We start from the raw sequence: 19606 nt of genomic DNA on the forward strand, positions 1-19606 counted from the left end.
ACTCCAAAAAAGAAAAGGGGGAGGAGTACCTTTTCAAAAAAAAAGCTTCCTTAGGCAAAAGGAAAACTTAAATACAATAGCACAGGTACATTGCTTGGCAAGACAAGGAATGGGTATTTAACAAATGGAAGTTACTATGTCCTTGTTATAAAAACATCAAACCAATTACAAACATAGATTTGTCCTTTTCAAAAAGTATAAAGACAGTCTTTTTTTCCACGCTTGAAAAGCCCAGTTTATTGTTCAGACATACTCAGGCCAGACAGGGTCTTAACCCTGTAGACACTGCTCCCTTGAGGTCACCGAGCTCACTTCTAAAGCTCAAAATCTGGTTATGTTTCATGAACTAAGTAAAAAGAAAAATTGACAGGGTTGGCCAATCCTTTCAAATTTGTCTAGCCTTTTAAAACACACCAAAATTTGATGAAGACAGAGCTAGAAAGATGGTTCAGTTGTTAAGAGCACTTAACGCTCTTACAGGGGACCCAAGTTTGGTTCCTAGCTCCTATATCTGGTTTAACTGTCTAGCTCTAGGGAATATGGCTGCCTCTTCTGGCCTGTGCGGGTACTGCACTCCAGTGCACACAGACTCACACACTGACACACACAAATACACCTAATTTTTTTTTAAGATGGGGGGACATCAGGGTTAAAAAAAAAATGACAAGCTGGCTTGCCATACAAACCTGACAACCTGAGTTCAATCCCCAGGGTCCACGAGGTGGCAGGAGAGAATGGGCTTCCAAAAGTTGTCCTCTGACCTCTACACACATGCCATCGCACATGCATTCCCACTGTTACACACAAACATCACACACAGATACACATACAAATGTTTTATTAATAATAATTATTAAGAAAAGGGGGTCTGTGTGGTGGTGCATACCTTTAATCCCAGTGAAAAGCAGGCAGATTCCTGTGAGTTTGAAGTCAACCTGGTCTACATAGTGATTTCTAGGTCAGCCAGGGATACAAAGTATGAACCTGTCTCATGGAGGGAACTTTGGTTTTACTTATTAACAAAGCTAGACTCATTCTAGAAAAAGTGATTCAACATACACAATGTTTCTCACTAAATCCAAGCCATGGCTGTGTTTGCACAATCAGTTCTTGAGCTACAGAAGAAATGAGTTTCAGGAATGAGAAGCAATTTACAGTTTCGCCGGGTGGAAGCCACGGCCGGGACTCTAGAACCCTTCCTTATTTGTGCTATCCGCCTTTGTTACAATAATGCCCCAAACTTCCAGACTCTTAGACAGTGTATGAAAAAGGCATGTCAGTAGGATCCAGTGCAACAGAAACCCAGTCCTGTCCCATGCCTAACTCTGATGCAATCTAAGAGAAACTGGACAAACAGACAAGGACAGGAAAGTGCAGCACGGAAGAGTACGTGACATGTGACACCTGCTGCTCCACGCTGCATCTGAGGAGCAGCTTCCTGCAAGCAACTCACCTAGCACATATAGAAGTCATGCAAGAAGCATGATGTGACAGCGCTATGCCAAGTGCGCACTAAATAACACATCCCTAAAGGCAACCAAACCCCGGCAGCCCAAACTCTCTCTCTTACTGAGTTGCTTCAAAGCAGCCACCAGTAGTACAGGAAGGCACTGGAAGAGGAAACTAAAGAGAAAAAGGGTCTGTTCAATGAGATGTTTCTTCCACACTAAGAAACCTTTCACTATTCGGCAATGCATATAAAACAGCGGGAAGTCAGGGAGATATGAGAGGGGTACAGTGAACCTTGCCTTTTACTGTTCATCACAGACACCTGACATAACCAAATAGTCCTCTCCTCCCAGAACCCTCAGAGGGACACAAACTTAGCTGCGAAAATTAAAAGGGATCCTGCAACCAAATCTATGCCTAGAAACACCACAAGCTTCTTGCTCTCTAAGACATTGCTAATATTTTTTTATAATAGAAACTTTTTTTAATTGGGGGGAGGGAGGTACGGGCATACGAATGCAGATGCCGACAGAGGTGTCAGATCCCCTGGGGCTAGAATTAGAGGCAGTTATGAAGCACCCAAGATGGGTGCTGAGAATCAGTCAAGTCCTCTGCAAGAGAGTTGCCTGCTCTTATTTCTACTGTGTCTTCTTCCTAGCCCACACTGGAAGATCATTAGCATTTGAAGAAATTGTTAAAATATATTTTGATTTTTAAGATTACTATATATGCAGCAAACATTTGGCCTGGTATAGATGATAACGTGACTGATAAATTCTATTGAAAAGAAAGGAACAAAAAGAAAAGCTTTGACAAAATTAATTATTTTCAAATAAAAAAAAAGTATTTGAGAGCCAGGCGGTGGTGGCGCACGTCTTTAATCCCAGCACTCGGGAGGCAGAGGCAAGCAGATCTCTGTGAGTTCAAGGACAGCCTGGTCTACAGAGTGAGATCCAGGACAGGCACCAAAACTACACAGAGAAACCCTGTCTCGGAAAAACAAAAACAAAACAAAACAAAACAAAAAGTAGTATTTGGCTCTGAGAATGTCAATCTTCAAATATAATAACTAAGTTCAAGTAATCATCTTTATAATCAATAATGAGTATTACTCTTAAGTAAATTGACCTCAGAATCAGAAATAAAGGCAAGCTTCCTTTTCTCCCATAAAGCTAACTTTGAAGGCCAGCAGAATGGCTCAGTGGCTAAAGGCACTTGCTGCCAAGCTCACCTCGTGTGCCTGAGACCCACAAAACAACCGGTGTAGGCACAGCATGTGTCCACACATACAGACATATCAGAAGTAAGAAACGCCTTTAATTCCAGCCCTTACAAGCCAGAAGCAAAAGGAGCTCTGTGAGTCTGAGGCCAGGTGGGATATCGGTTAACAGCCCTGGCTGCTCATACAGAGGACAGGGTTCAGTTCCCAGCACCCACACGGCAGCTCACAACCTCCATAATTCCATTTCCAGGAGACCCAGTGCCCTCTTAAAGCCTCCTCTGTCACCAGGCACATATATGGGACACAGACATATGTGCAGGCAAAACACACACACACACAATAAAAGAAAAAAAATGTTTTAAAAGACTAACTTTGAAAAAGTGTTTTAAACTGGCTTCTTAAATTAACAAATGGCAATGGTCAGTGGCTTTCCTGCTACATACTAAATAAATCAAACCCAAACATTAGTCGTATCATTTTAAAACTTCAATAATAGCCTTCTTAGGCCTCAACCACAGCAAACTTACTACACTTTTAAATAATGTAGTAACACAACCTTATTTCTTTTTTTTTTCTTTGGTTTTTCGAGACAGGGTTTCTCTGTGTAGCTTTGCACCTTTCCTGGATCTCGCTCTGTAGACCAGGCTGGCCTTGAACTCACGAAGATCCACCGGGCTCTGCTTCCTGAGTGCTGGGATTAAAGGCGTGCGCCACCATCGCCGGGCCACAACCTTATTTCTTATAGCAAGATTCTATATCCTTCATTCCACTGCAAGACTGTCAAAGAGAGCAGTGGGGCAAACCATCAGGAGACGGCTGCTAGCCACCATGCACTAACAACTTTCCTAATGACTTAGGCACGAGGGAAAATTGTTTAAATATTTATTTTATGTGTGTGAATGTTGTAACTGCGTGTACGTTTGTACACCGTGTGCATTCCTAGTGTCCTCAGAAGCAAAAGGGTATCCAATCCCCTGCAACTGGGGTTACAGGCAGTTGTGAGCTGCCAATGGGTGCTGGGAACTGAACCTGGGTCCCCTACAAAAGCAGCAAGTTCTCTTAACCACAGAGCCATCTCTCCAGCCCCCACCCCAGGAAAAATATCTTAAATCAATCCATAAAAAGAATTTGATTTCATATGAAAGTAGCCACAGTACTTTTTCCTTTAAAATATGATCTACTGTGGTCATTACCACTTAATTAAACCTAGGTCATGCCTATAAAGGCAGTTATTACTGAACATCTCTCGGCTGATGTAAAGTGAATAGTTACTCAATGCTTTAAAAGTAAACTCTGACCACCATTTAACCAGTTCTCTCTACACGGGTACACTTACGACTCCTTCTGTCTACATGCAGGATCACTGCACATTTCTAAGCACCTACGTAAAAAGAGGGCTGGGGCTGGGGCTGGGGCTGGGGCTGAGTTGGTTAAGTGCTTGCCTCGCAGGCAAGAAACCCTAAGTTTGGTCCCCAGCACCACACAAACTGAGTATGCTGGCACATACTTGGAATCCTAGCACTTGAAGGGGGAAGCAGGAGGACCAGAAGTTCAAGGCCATCCTCAACTGCATATGGAACTCAAAGCTAGCCTGGGCTACGTGAGGCCCTCTCAAGATAGATAAACAAAGAAAGAAAGGAGAACCGCACTGTGGTCCCTAGCTCTAAGGTGCCTAAGCTCACTGGAGGCCGGGACATCTCTCTTCTACATCTCCCTAGCCTTCTGCTTACCTTGCAAATGCAAGCAAAGGCTGCTGGGTAAGCAAATTCTCACATCTACAAACAAGATCCTAAAACCAAAGAAAGCCAAGATGAACAAAGAAAGCAAAGATGAAATAGACCAGTCGACAAAATTAATACCTTGTATACCGAAATCTGCCATAAATCAGGCTATGAAAAAAGGGCATTCAACACAAATAACAGATCAGCATCGTAATTAACAACAAAAACAAAATACGAACATCCCAGCCATTTTCTGAAAAAGTTTTAAAAAGGAAAAAGAATTCAATAAAAAAAAGAAATCTAGCTGGGTGGCGGTGGCACACTTTAATCCCAGCACTCGGAAGGCAGAAGCAGGTGGATCACTGTGAGTTCAAGGCCAGCCTGGTCTACAGAGCGAGAGCCAGGAAAGGCACAAAGCTACACAGAGAAACCCTGTCTCGAAAAAAAAAAAAAAAAAAAAAAGAAAGAAAGAAAGAAATCTAGAAGGAAGGCATGGTGGTAAGATGAACACAAGTTTGAGATGCCTTCCAGGTTAGCCTAAAATACACAGCAGAGTCTTGTCTCAAAAAAAAAAAAATATGAATGATCAATAAACAATGACATGTAAAAATGACTAAAATACTTCCAGTATGAATGAAAACTAACCACAAACAAAAATATTTCAGTTCCATTATCTATCAAATGATATAAAAAATAACATACAAATAGCCTCTACTGACACAAATGTAGGGAAAAAAAATGAAACTCATTTCTGACCACGTCTAGTAAGAATAAAGGCGTACATGTCAGCAATCAATGACTCAAATTCCAGGCTGATTTCCAAACTCTCGTCCACATGCACAAGGTGACGTACAAAGATGCACACTGTAGAGGACAGAAAATGATCTACGTAGTCTTCCTCAACACAGGAAAAGTTCCCATGATGCAACACTGGGGAAAGGGCCTTAAAAGAAACGAATTGACTCCATAGCTGAAAGGTGGCTAGGTTAAAAACACCATCCTGAGAGAAGGGACAAGGTACAAAAGTATTCATTCAGGAAAGTATCCTGGTACATAGTGACAATGAGTGTACAACTGAATAATACCTTAAATACACTTAATTGTGTACTTTAAGGGAATAACTTTTACGGTATGTACATTGTATGTCAATTTTAATAATAAACAAATTTAGTCAGTGGGGCCACCCTTCATGCTGATTTTACACTCACACTTACAAACAATATAAGTGCACAAATGTAGATAAACAGAGCAGAAGAAAGGCTAAAGAGGTAGAAGGAAAATCTGTGAAGCATTTAAAAACCTTTGGCAGCTGGGTGGTGGTGGTGGCGGCGGCGGCGGCGGCGGTGGCGGTGGTGGCGCACGCCTTTAATCCCAGCACTCGGGAGGCAGAGGCAGGCGGATCTCTGTGAGTTCGAGGCCAGCCTGGTCTACAGAGTGGGATCCAGGACAGGCACCAAAACAACACAGAGAAACCTTGTCTCGAAAAACAAAAACAAAAATAAAAACCTTTGGCTACACCTATAACACTTAATTCTTTAGAACTGAAACAAGGAACTAAATAAGATAAAAATATAAATATTCATTCTTTTTTGGTAGTACAGATTTGAGTGTTTGTTATATAATTCTTTATATTTTCATATGAAGTAGAAAAGCAACCATGAGTAAGGTAAGACTTCAATCCCAGCATTCGGGAGTCAGAGGCAGGTGGATCATTGAGTTCCAGGCCAGCCACAGCTACACAGTTGAGACCCTGTCTCAGAGAAAGAAAAAAAGCAGCTATGAACTACACAGAACATGAAACAGGCACCCCATGAAACAGGCACCCCATGAGAGGCAAACACTAAATAAATACATGTGAATGGAAATGTATTTGACATCACTGATCAATAAAAAGTGCAAATTAAAGCAAGGTAGTTATTCCATGCCACAAACTGACAGGATTTTCTTTCTTCCTTTTTTTTAAACTGTTAATTCCAAGTATTAGTAACCACATAGGAAAATGGGTTATCCTCTAACCCCTGGGTAACAATAAACTAGAAAGTTTAAAATGTTTGGAAGAAAGTTTATGAATACATACAAAACTCTAAAATCTGTATACATTTTGTTTGTTTTTCTTTTTGAGACAGGATTTCACTACGTGGCCCAGATTGACCTGGTACTCACTTTGTAGACCAGGCTGACCTCGAACTCACAGAGAACTACCTGTTTCTGCCTCCAGAATGATGGGATTAAAGGTGTGTACCACCACACCCAACTAAAACATTCTGAATGTTTTTTGACTTCACTATCTCCCCTTATGGAAAACCAGAAAATCATGAAAAACAATGTCAAGGGTATCCATTGCAACATTATTCAAAATAAAATCAAAATAGGGAGCAATCTAAAGGTTCAAACGAAGCATGACAAATCCATATTTAAGGTAATGCTATGAAAGTGAGCAGTCTAAAAAGACGATTTTCTATGAACATGGAAATAAATCTACCCTCAGTACCAACAAGTTTTCTAATCACTACAAAACATACTTGTTCAGTGAGGTAATATTAATTAATAGTGCTAGGTGTGTGTGTGTGTGTGTGTGTGTGTGTGTGTGTGTGTGTACCTTTAATCCCTTCACTGAGGCAGATGGATCTGAGTTCAAGGACGGCCTTATGGACATAGAGTTCCAGGCCAACCAGAGCTATATAGTGAGACCCTGTCCCAAAAAAAAAAACAGATATAGATACATAGATATAAATTACAAAAGTAGCCATTCTACATTATTATGTTATACATAATGTGCATAGTCTATGTTACATATGCATTGCATGCTTATTTTATACATATTGCATATTATATACAATACATGCAAAATTATTATACATTACAAAAGATATTAATTAAAAGATATTAATAGTTAAAACATGTACATATGAGTAGATAAATACCTGGATACCAAAATATTAACCAGTTATCTATGAAAATTTCAAAAAACTTCTTTCTCTACATTAGTTTTGTTTTGTTTTTCTATAAATGCATGTATGTCTATACCTTAGAAAAAACATGATTTTCATTTACATTTAAAATGATAGGAACACTTCATAAAGGCTACTGAACAACTGCAGCACGCAATTTCCTACTTTTTTAAAGATTTATTTACAGACAGGAGTGGTGGCATACGCCTTTAATCCCAGTGTTAGGGAGACAAAGGCAGGTGGATATCTGTGAGTTCCAAGCCAGCCTGGTCTACAGAGCAAACTCCAGGACAGCTAAGGCTAAACAGAAAAACTCTGTCTTAAAAAAAACAAATAAAATAAATCTATTTGCATGTCTGTGTACGTCTGTGTGAGTATATGCAATGTTTGTGCAGGTCTGCCTGAAGAAACCATAAAAATCCTCAGAGCTGGAGTCAGAGGCAGCTGGAAACCACCAATGTGGTGCTGGGAATGAACCAGGGTCCTCTGGAAAAGCAGCCTACATTCTAAACCTTGAGCTGTGATTCCAACCTGGTAATTTCCCATTTTCTAAAGACACCTCTTTGGGTGACACAAATTATCAAAGAGATGAGAAAGGGAGTGGAAAGGAAAGAGGGAAATGAGGAGGAGGGGGAGAGTAGGAAGGAGAAGAGGAGAGAGACAGACACTAGGAGACAGAGTCAGCCTCACCATCTTTGAGGTAAAATTATAAAATCAATCAGTCCCTAGCCATTCTTAGTTCATGGAGGAAGTTCTACAGGGGTCATCTAAAATAATTCCTGTACTAACAAGCCTCTGCATAATACAAAGAGTGTATCATCAAACATATTGTAAAATCACCTATAAAATACATCCAGTCAAACTCCAATTGGGAGTATCCTCTTGTGAAAAGAATTATTGTTCCCTTGGCATCCGAGGAGGGAAGAACCTTGAAATGCCTGCCTTTTCTTCTTCTGTAACGTAAGTATTATTATTAGCAACAATAGTAATGACTACAAAGAGAATTCACTTTGTACATGGTAGGCATTCTATCCATGTCAGACTGTATGCTTAATACCTAGTTTACATTAGTCTGAAGTGTCTTCTGCAGACCACACTGCTCCTCAGACCTATTTCTAAGAACGGTGACACTCTTTTCACAGTGGCCCTAAGTCTGTCTCATTCTCAGCAGTGCACAGTCTATCTGGGGCTGTGTGGCATGAGGCAACAGAGCTGACCGAATACAACAGTGGATACAGCAGCCACTGGTCCTGTTGATGAAACCAGACATTAGAGACATTTATACCATACACACACACTACTTCTCACTCATTTTTGTTGTTTAAAAAGTATTGTTCAGTCTGGCAGTGGTGGCACACACCTTTAATCCCAGCACCTGAGAGGCAGAGGCAGGAGGATCTCTGTGAGTTCAAAGCCAGCCTGGTCTACAGAGTGAGTTCCAGGACAGGCTCCAATGCTATAGAGGAACCCTGTCTCGAAAAACCAGAGAGAGACAGACAGAGAGACAGAGACAGAGACAGAGAGAGAGAGAGAGAGAGAGAGAGAGAGAGAGAGAAGAAGAAGAAGAGGAGGAGGAGGAGGAGGAGGAGGAGGAGGAGGAGGAGGAGGAGGAGCAGCAGCACCACCACCACCACCACCACCACCACCACCACCACCACCACCACCACCACCACCACCACCACCACCACCACCACCTGCTCAAAGGTGACCATTGGAAGACTGATGCCCAGAACCCAGAATCTCTTCACACATGTGTACATGTGCAATCGGAGGAGGCACACTCCTTAATGGATCACCTGGACAACATGTTGCCTGACCAGCTAACAGGTCACTAAGACGTCCTGACATTTACATACACATTTGCCACTTTTTGCGTGCACTCATTTGAAGTCCCCCTCTATGGCTTTCTTACTAAGTTTTGCTATTAAAAACATCACAAGAAATAGTTGATCTGTTTGTATACTTGGGAAGTCACAGCTACTAGGAAATTCCTGGTAGATCTGCTGAGGTCAATGATAGAAACACTTGAAATCATAATCGATTTTAGCCAAATGGCCTCCCAACTTTCCATACCCAGCTGACATTTTCACCACTGTAGGTGACATTCCTTCAGCAATGCATCTGTCAAGTGGCTAGGGAAGCTTCACCCTGTTTGCTGGTCAGTGTAATTCCCATCAGAACCATAAGCAACTGACTGACATTCACCCATCCTTATTTCTTTAATTGGTACATTTTTAAATGCCTCCAAAGACAAAAGATACAGGATATATACCAATCCTCAACCAAATAAACCTTCAAATACTAGCTACCTTGATAAAAAAAAGTTGTCCAAATTACTTAAGAGGCACAAATCAGAGCTCTATAATAAAGCTAATCACAGATGCCTAAACCAAAGGAGAGCTAGCTGTAAGGGTATACTGATTATGTTTTATTTGCCCACTCAAAGGACTAGAGGCACAAACAGAAAGCTATCAAATCATACCAGTGGCCAAATTAGCTTTCATAAAATAATAAGTAACAGCTTTCACATCATAAATGTCAATAAAACAGATTGCAATAGTAAGGATGTGTATAATTGGAAGGAGAGTTCACCAAAACTTAGACCTGACTAAAAATGAAAACATTAATATTTTAAATGGAATGTTTTGAATATAACTATTCATTTCAGTCATATCAGACCAGCATAAATCTTTGGTAATAATACATAAGATATGGTCTTTTCCTGCAAATAGATAGTCTGAAAATGCATCAACTCTGACCTGCCTATTCTTCATTAGCTAATGGATATTCTAGGCTTCACTATTTCATCAAAATCTCTTTTTCTAGGACTGTGTGCCAGTAGTTTTAAATTAAAGGTCTCCCACACGTCTTTGTGACAGAGAAAAACCTCATTAATTCAAATCCAATTAGCTCAATTCTGAAATGGTATATATAATTCTCATTTGGCAACAAGTTGAAAATACTATAATTTCTTTCTCTACAAGTTCTCATAATATTATTGTGAAGTAAAGGAAATCAACCTGAAAATCAATTTGCTTTTCTAAACCAAGGATTACAAAGCTAAGGACTCATCCATCTTCATGGCTGAACAGTTCATGCCCAGATCTGGGGTTCCTCAGCTTATTAGCTACTGTATGTAATGCAAGGGCATTAACTTGTCACTACTAACAGTTCAGAGGATAAGCTTTCCCTTAAACACACTGCACTCCGATCTCTCTCAAATTCATTTCTGCACTTCCTCTGATTTCCAATTAGTTAAACTTTATCCTATCAATTATATCCACCATATAGCAAGACACAGCACCTTGAAAGGTACTAGAAAAAAGCCTTGTAAATGCCTGGTGATCTTAGTTTTCATTTGTTCTTATCATTTTCAAAGATTTGATAAGTCAACAAATAGATCCCAGGATTGAACATTACGCCTGGTGTTGCTGGAGTTTATAGCTCGCCATTCCCAATGAACAGTGAAATCTCTAGCAATCTGAATCATTGTAATTACAGTATGACAAGGTCTCTCCTGGGCGATAGAAATTGGCATTTTTCCCAGGACTTGTCACATCATGGGAACCACACACAACACAAATAAAAATCCAAAAATAAACATTTTAAAACAATGGCTTATCGACTGCATAAAGAAGAAACTCCACAGTTGATAATTGAAATTGTGAAGTCCAATCAACAGACACCCCTCACCAGAGAGATTGAGAAGTCATCACTGTTATCAAGGGCTCAACACACCTTGCAGGTGTGTGCTATGGGAACAGCAACCCCCGCCAGGCTGGACAGAAAAATCACCCAGTATGGAAAACAGGGTGGCATCACCACTCACACCCACAGAAGCAGAGAAACAGTGGGAAATAGAAAAGAGGGGACCTTTGATTTTTATATGCCAATTGGTTAATTATCAAGGTGCCCAAGCAAAGTTACCTGAAGAGCAACATTTTCTAACAACTGAGTTGATTCTCCTAACACAATAAATACTGCTTTTAAAAGTGTATTTTGCCTTGAAGTGAGCAGCAGCAGAGTACCAAACAGCTCAGAAGGTGCTTTCTTTTGTTTAAACTCTGCAGTGGCTCAACAGACATGGGAGGAGAGAGGGATTCCAACCAACATCATCCCCAGGCATCTGCAGACAGCCTGGCCATGTACATTCTTACCACGGCTTTGAGGAAATACAAAAATACAGTACCTGTCTATATGTTCATATAAAATGCTAAAATACTAAGTGTTACCTCCTATAAGTCATGCATCTTCTCCTACCTCTACTAGAAGATGGACACATTTCTTAACCATTCAACAAAGCCCATCAAAATTTCAACTGGTCAAGTTTTGGAAAGGAGTTATAAGCCTAGCCATTAAAGGCACAAAAATGAAATCCTACCTCCCATTATACAGGCACGGAAAATAAAAATAAACACAAACTCTGCCACCTCCAAGGCATGCATCCTTTCTCCTTTCTTTATTCGGGCCCCTGAATGTTCAATAATTTCCACATCACTCTCAGCAGAATGGATTTATTATGATGTTACTCTAAGAAACTGCAGGAGTTCTAGATGCCAATAAAGATTACGGATCAAATGGAAGATAACTACTAACCATTGTGTCGACTTAGATAAATAAAGCTGCTCACAAACAAAGCACCTTATTGTATTTGTACTGTTACCTCCAGTAATCCAACTAAAACAACCAGACAGCCGCTTTCCAGAGGCAGGAGGGAAGAGAAAACAGTATTTTTCAAAGCCTCTTCAAACATCGTTTTACATGACACCCCTTTCCTCTCCGCGCCCCCCCCCCCAAACTGTCTGGCTCTTTTTATTGAAGATGTTTGGGACCACAGAGCCTCAGCAAGAGTATGCAATCCGACTTTATGACCAAGGATCAAGGTGTAGAGGAAACTGAAGAGATAGGCAAAACAGCATCACTGCCTGAAACTTAGCTTTCAACCTTAAAGGAACCCCCTCCTCCCCTTGTGGGTCCCAACCAGAAGACACTCCAGAATGTGCTCACTATCTACTGGAGCAGTAAAATGCCGCGGGGGGGGGGGTGTTAATAAGTCCCCCAACTAGTAAAATCCAGGCTGAGGTGAGGAGAGGTGGAGACTAACTCCCAAAGGGAGAGTCTACAGCAACTGGCACCTAGTGCCTCAAACACTGAGGCCAGAAGAACCTAGAGAACTGACTTCTCTAAACGGAACAATAACTACCTCCAATGCATTCTTGGCTAGTAACACAGGTAAACCTCAATTTCTCCAGGTGGAGAAGAAAAGACGCAAACTGTTTATTCCCTCCAGCCCTACTCTCCAAAGCTCCAAACCCAGTAACTAATTGCACCTTCCCCCAAAGGACCCACAGCAACCCAAGAGGGCTGGGGTGAATAAACACGCGACACCTGACGGTTCTTTCTCTGCGCTGACTTTCCCGGAGCTCAAGTCGACCGCTTGCGCGCGCGCGGGCGGGCGGGCGGCAGCAGGGACCTGGCCAGAACGGCACCGCGCCCCCGGGTCCCAGGCTAGACCGGCAAGCGAGGCGCGGGGGGCGGGGAACGGCCCGGGGAGCGCCGGGGCCCCGCGATTGTTTCCTCTCGAGCAAAGACATTTTTTATCAAGTCTCTTTTGTATTCGAGCCCTACCTCTTTTTGGCCTAGGGAAGCTTTCGTGCAAGTGGAAGACGACTTTCTCCACAAAGTGCTGAATGTTACTGTGCTCCGGGCCGCGCACGAACACCATCCAGTCGTGGGTGAAGCCCTCCACCGTGGGTTTCTTCCTCACCTGGGCGCGGTGCCCCAGCTCCAGCTTCACCTGCACGGCACACTGCGGGCAGGGGGAGGAGAGACAGCCGTGAACAACAGGAAGGCGACCGTTCGCTGCTCAACATTGCGCCTGACATTTTTTTTCCCTCCTCCTTGAAACGCACATAAAAGGAAACGGCAGTGCCCTCTGCATCCACGTTTCACGCGCGTGGGCGCGCACACCCCACACCCCCAGACACACCGAGCCGGGCCGCAGGGGCCCCGGGCGCCGCTGCACAGCGGCCGGGATTGTAACGGAATGTTACCCCTAGTCGCGAAGGGGGTCAGGAAAGGGAAGAACACGACCACCACGGCAAGCACGACAACAATCGCGTCGGTAACAAATTAGGAGACAATCAGGAGGGGATGCCGGGGTGCTTTCCCGGCGTGGAAGGGGAGGTGGCTGGGATGGGGACCCGGGGTTCTGGCGAGCCCCCTCCCCGAAAGTACCGCGGCGAAAGGCACACGCCGAGGAAGTCTTTGTGTACCTGTGTGTGTGCGTGTGGAGCGCGGTGCCAGGCGGAATGGAAACTACAGGCAGCCTCTGCTGATGGGCACAAACTCCCGTGTTCTTTCTTACCACGGGGTTCATGCACAAGAATGAGACGTCGTCACACACACATACACACACGCACACACACGCCCGCACGAAAACACGCCGAGGCATCCATAACTCAAAGCACCCCGCACCCCTCAGCGAACAGCCCCCCACGAGCGGCGAGGCCAGCCCAACAGAGCCCCCGCTGCACACTTTCAAGAGCCAAAGTGGTCGCAAACTCCCTCCAGCCTCCCGCCCCGAAAGCCACGAAATGCAGAAAGGCAGGGCTGCTGGCGGACCGCCGCCGAGCTCCGGTCGCGCACACCGGCCGCTGGGGCAAAGTTGCGAGCAGCCCCGCCGCTGTCAGCCCGCACACTCGGGCTCACGCGCGCGCCGCGGAGAACGCACCATCGTGGCGGCCGCGGCGCTCGGCGGAGGTGCGGCCGCAGAGGCTGCTCGCCGCGTCCCCGGACCGTGCCCGCAGCTCCCGGCGGCGGCGGCGGCTGAAATATGGCTGAGTTATTATTCGCCTCCTTCCACCGGGTGTGAGTGTGTGTGTGCGCGCGTGTGAGCCAGAGGGAGTGTGAGTGCGCTTCTTGCGATTGCAAAGAGGCGAGGCGGGCGGGAGGCGCGGGGGGGGGGGGGGTGGCGGCGAGTGTGCGAGTGTGTGCGCGCGCGCCGGGGGGGTGGGGAGGAGGGAGAGGCGGCAGCTCCCCGCGAGCAAAACCAACCTTTCTCTAATTGGAACCGCGGAGCGCTGGCGCTGTCTGGGCTGCGGCGGCGCGGGGCGGAGGAGGAGAGGGAGGGGGGCTTTTATTATTATTTTTGCATGTACTTACCGAGCTAGCCATGCCTGGGGGCCCGGAGGTTTGCCGGGGTGTTGTGTGGTACCCCCCCTCCCCCGCCCCCTTCAGCTGTAATTCATGAAGAGGCTGCTATGAATGAGAGCGCGCCCGGGAGCGGAGGGTAGATGGCGGACATGCTCTGCCTTTGCCCCCACCCCACCCCGCGCTCTCTCGCTTGCTCGCTCGCTTATTAAACTCAGCCCCAAAAGCAAAAGCAGCAGCAGCAGCAGCAGCAGCAGCTCCGGGGCCAGAGGATGAGTCCGGAGCATGCGCCGTGGCGCCTGACACCCGGGCTTCGAGCCTCTCGGGGCGGAGGGAGGGCGCGCGGGCGGGGCGGAGCGCGCGGGGAGGCCGAGCGACCGAGCCAGGGGGAGCTCGAAAGAGCCAATCAGCGGCCGCCTCCCGAAACCCCGGCGGCCCGCAGCGCCACACTGGAACGCCTCGCTTAAAGTAACAGGTTCCTGCTGGGGAGGGGGGGGGAGGAAATGGAGGGAGGAGGCCCGGCGCTGGGAGAGCGGCCAGCTGGGGAGCCATCCCGGCCCCTGTGCAAACTCCGTTCGCCCTACAATAAAAAACGGATTAAAACTGCTGGAATGTGGCCACTGCCTGGAGCCCCCAGCCGCCGGAGAAGGGGTTGTTAAATCAAGTCTTTGGCGGTAGTGAGCACGTTTGAGAAGGGAGAGCGGGCTTGCTTTTACTTTCCACCGTGGATTTTTGTGGGTCTGTGCTGAAATCGCAAGAACGCACACCCAAACAAACTTACTTAAACAGAGAGCGAGAGAAATCCACGCGACAAGAAAAAAAAAAAAAGCCTCCAAATAGCAATCTCTGGGACTGAGCAGCCCGCAGTAACCTTACTTACATCCCTTTTTCCCATCTACTCCCAGGCACCAGCCCACCCCGCCCTCCTGCCACCGCCACTGAAAATTTAAAAATGAAATGTACGCGAAACAGGAATGCCATTTCCTTCCTAGGAAACGCCTCCCGCCTTGGTGATCCCGGGCTGAGAAGCTTCACAAAACCATGCCCAGGTGAAATCTAGACACCTGGGAGTGCCCGGTGAAGACCCTTTGGGAACCAGCTTCCCAGTTGTTTTCTTGGAGAGGCTTCCCCCACTGACAACCTGCTGGGTTGCATCAGGGTCTGTCCTCTCTCTAAGGACGCACGAGGCGACTGGGAGCCTTAAAATAGATAAAGTTAATACTGACTGTAATGTGCATAAATTGGATTATAATCTTTAGGCATATTGGTGACAGCCAACGTAATCCATCTCTGGGTATTAATCCATTTAGGCTCCCGGGTGACAACCCGTTGCAGGAGTGCTCCAGAGTCGCTGTTCTACAAATGCTTCAGCTCCGCTTGTATTTTGTCTCTGTGGCCATGGATAGAAAGAATATCAAGCCATACGTGGGGCGCAAAAAAAAAAAAAAAAAAAAAAAAAAAAAAAAAAGGAAAGAAAGAAAGAAAAAGAGTTACTAGCTTCCTCTAGAGACACAGACAACCTTTAAAAAGGAAACGGATAAGATCTAGACGAGATACGAAAATGAAAGATGGGTGTGACTTTGTTTCGTTAAATAAAGTTCTTGTACCTTTCTGGCTCTTAATTCCTTTCTTGAACTAGTTTTGGTGGGGGCTGTTTTCCGGACTTTATCTTTTGTTCACTACCCTTTCTCTCCGGATCGCCAACTTCTTCTTTTCTCCTTGTCCTTTTGTCTCTCTCCCTCTTTCTGACTCAACTTTGTTGCTTTCCTCTTTTCCTGGCGCCAGAGACCATGAAAGCACAACTCGGCCCTTGCATTGAAGACTTCAGAATAACGGGAAGGAGGTTGCCTGGGGCCCCAGGTTCTCCATGATCAAGTTCAGTTCTTCCCGCTGCTCAGCGATGTAGATGACTGGAATCAGATAGGATCAACCACTTCCAGCCAAGTCCAAAGCAGCAACTTTGCAACTCAAGTGGTGTGGTTCTCCTAAAACTGTTTCTCCCATCCTTCAGAATTCAGCACAGGGGAGAAGGTACCTGAGGGAGGAAACTTCAATACAAGTCCAAGGACATATTTCTCAGCCAAGTCCATAAGTACATGTCATCTCTGTGTGTGTGTGTGTGTGTGTGTGTGTGTGTGTGTGTGTAAGCACTGTTTGCATATACACAGACCTGCTGTGTGTGCTGTGTAAGTGAGGGGTGGCTATCTACTCTACGTCATCACACCACTTGTCAAATAACCAGGTTGTAGGGACTACTCTGGAATGATAAGCTTGGAAACTATGATTATATGAATATGTTTTTAGTAAAGTCATTTCCACAGAGTGGTGACCATTCAGCATTTGCTCTGATTCCAGAGTTGATCTCTTGGTATTCCCTCCAGAAACTGTAACTTATATTTGTAAGAGGGATTCTCAGGCTAGCCCAGCCCAGCACACGCCCCCCACACACACACAACGTGTGTGTGTGTGTGTGTGTGTGTGTGTGTGTGTGTGTGTGTGTGTGTGTGTGAAATGTTACTGAATTTGTATGTGTTCCAACAACCACAAATAAATCATAGAATCTGACCGAATCTTTCCCCAACACCCTTCCTTTCTCAAAGAATGCTTTAAAACCCTTGCATGTAAAGTAATTCCCAGTCTACAGACACGGAGATTTAAAACATGCCAGTAGATGGCGCACAGAGCCCTTCCACCAACGTCCTTACGTGACCCTCTTCACAACAAAAAGACTTCGACCAGGAAAAAGAGAAAGAAAACACAGCCCGAAATACTCTAGGTTCAACTTTGAACAAAGGAATTTTACAACACTCTTTCCATTTATTCATTTGTACCTGTTTCAATAAGTTGGCTGTTAACAACAATAAAACTGTGATAGCAAATGTCTGTCCTGTCCATTTATCTTGAAAATCTTCACAGTTGGAGGTATAAATGTGGAAAGTCAGTACTTGACAATGCAAGTGTAGAAAATGCACTCAAATCAAATGGAGAGCTAGCTCCCACGTGGGAATCTGAAGCAGGAGGCTCTGGATTCCAAGGCTAATCACAACTACACAGCAAACCTGGGCTTTGGGAGACATTGTCTCAACCACAAAAAAAAAATGGACCAAAGAGAAATTTTAAAACAAACATCAGCCGGGCGGTGGTGGCGCACGCCTTTAATCCCAGCACTCGGGAGGCAGAGGCAGGCGAATCTCTGTGAGTTCGAGGCCAGCCTGGACTACCAAGTGAGTCCCAGGAAAGGCGCAAAGCTACACAGAGAAACCCTGTCTTGAAAAACCAAAAAAAAAAAAAAAAAAAAAAAAAAAAAAAAAAAAAAAACAAACAAACATCAATGCTAGATAGTGAACAATAGGAGTGATTAAAACAGAGTGATCAATGATGAAAAGCATCTCCTTGTCCAAATAGAAATTATCTCACAGATATTGTAATGTATAGTACAGTATGGAATTGGGTTATTCCGATGAACAGAAAAGTGATGAAGAATGAAAAAGGACATGTGTGTCTGAATTTAACTCCTGCGCTACCACCACATCGACACTGGTGTGGCCCCGGCCTTTTCATCTCATTGCTAGTTTGGAACTTCAGACCAGTTTGGATGTTTCTGCAGAACACAAGGAAAAGATAGCCTTTCAAATGTAATTAGGGTGTTATAAAGCACCCTAAAATAGATTTTACCTATTGGTTGTGACAGGTTATTGGTATACAAACTCAACTAATCAAATCCACAAAAATTAGCCATTATCCATCCTTCGTTGTATGGATTTGTCAGGGAAGGGGAAAGTCCATGGAAAAATTACTAGTTGATAGAACAGACAGTGGACATTTTGCTAGCTGTACATTCTGAATAACTAGGGATTTTTCCCCATCATGATCTCTTTTGTTTGTTTGTTTGTTTGTTTGTTTGTTTGTTTGTTTGTTTTATGAAATACATCCATACATGTACTTACTAAAACTGGACCATATGTCAATAACAGAGTTAGAATCTAAGACCATAAGAATGATAGGGGCCTGGGAGTTTAACTTGGTTCATAGAATGCATGCTAGAAGCCCTAGGTTTACACACACACACACACACACACACACTCCCATAAACTGGGTGTGGTAGCACACACTAGTAATCCATATGCTTAGTGGGAGATAGAAGCAGGAGAACTTAGAAGTTCAAGGGCATTCTTGGCTATGTAGAGAATTTGAGGCTAACCTGGATTGTATGAGACCTCACCTTTAAAAAAAATTAATAAAAATAAAATAAGAATGAATGTTGGTCCCTGCAGTCACAAAGCCCATGGCTCCATGACACAGGAGAAATTTTACCCAAACCATTTTTTTCTTTTTAATTCTATAATACCTAAGGTTGAGATAGCTGTATGTGTCACTTAATATAAAGCTGCCACAAACAGTCAAGGACAAGAAAAAATAGCAGCAGGAGATTAGAAGCTGTGACTGTTGACCTCAGTTCCACCTTTTAATACCTCAAAAGGGAAACTGATAGAGCAGCAAATTCCTAGTGTCCTTTACCTCGAATTTAAGTATTTGTATACTCACTCTCCTGTAATTCCTTTAGGGGAAAACAAATTCCACAATGAAAGGAAGCGGTCTTTTCAAGATCAGGAGCTGAGAAACACGTTTCTCATGGAAGTTTTCTTTTGGAACATTACATGCTTAATGTTATATCTAACTCCTGGTTCTAGGGTAGTGTGTTGGGAACATACTGAATATACTTTGATATCCCCTCAACCACCTAGCGCAAAGGCCGTTTGAGACATGATCATTGCACCAGGCTTGTTTAACCCACAGAGCCTCTTCGTGTGTAAATTATTCCCCAAGAGTCATTTAAGCAACACATTTATACATTCAGAACATGAGTGCCTCCGAAGTAATAACTTATTAATTTGGTAGGCTGTATCCCTAATTTAATAAACAGCACCTCAAGGCCTGAAAATTAATCGAGGATGTTATATAAGACGAGCAGTATGAAAGCACTGTAAATATTGAGATCCATGGATAGAGTGTGAATGAAAATGTCTCCCTAGCCCCACTGGACCCTCAGTGAAATAGCTTTAGGTAAAACACACATTCAATGGAAACAACTTGCAGGAAAAATTATCTCA

The 19606-nt window shown here is 44.1% G+C and overlaps 1 protein-coding gene across 2 annotated transcripts in view; it reads right to left on the minus strand.

Moving 5' to 3' along the window:
- Mllt3 (MLLT3 super elongation complex subunit) overlaps positions 1 to 14799 on the minus strand; it is a 281881-nt gene extending 267082 nt beyond the window's left edge. Inside the window, exons 1-2 of one of the 2 annotated variants that reach the window (XM_006975966.4) lie at positions 14508 to 14799; positions 12972 to 13152 (exon numbers count right to left, since the gene is read on the minus strand). In XM_006975966.4, the coding sequence (XP_006976028.3) occupies positions 12972 to 13152; positions 14508 to 14519 (193 nt within the window). In that variant the 5' untranslated portion in view covers positions 14520 to 14799. Of the gene's footprint in view, positions 1 to 12971; positions 13153 to 14076; positions 14257 to 14507 lie in introns of those variants that run through there. The other variant, XM_076564484.1, reaches the window with a different exon arrangement.
- Between the last annotated feature and the right edge of the window lie 4807 nt (positions 14800 to 19606).

This window comes from Peromyscus maniculatus, chromosome 2 (genome assembly GCF_049852395.1).
Source record: "Peromyscus maniculatus bairdii isolate BWxNUB_F1_BW_parent chromosome 2, HU_Pman_BW_mat_3.1, whole genome shotgun sequence".
Lineage (NCBI taxonomy): Eukaryota > Metazoa > Chordata > Mammalia > Rodentia > Cricetidae > Peromyscus > Peromyscus maniculatus.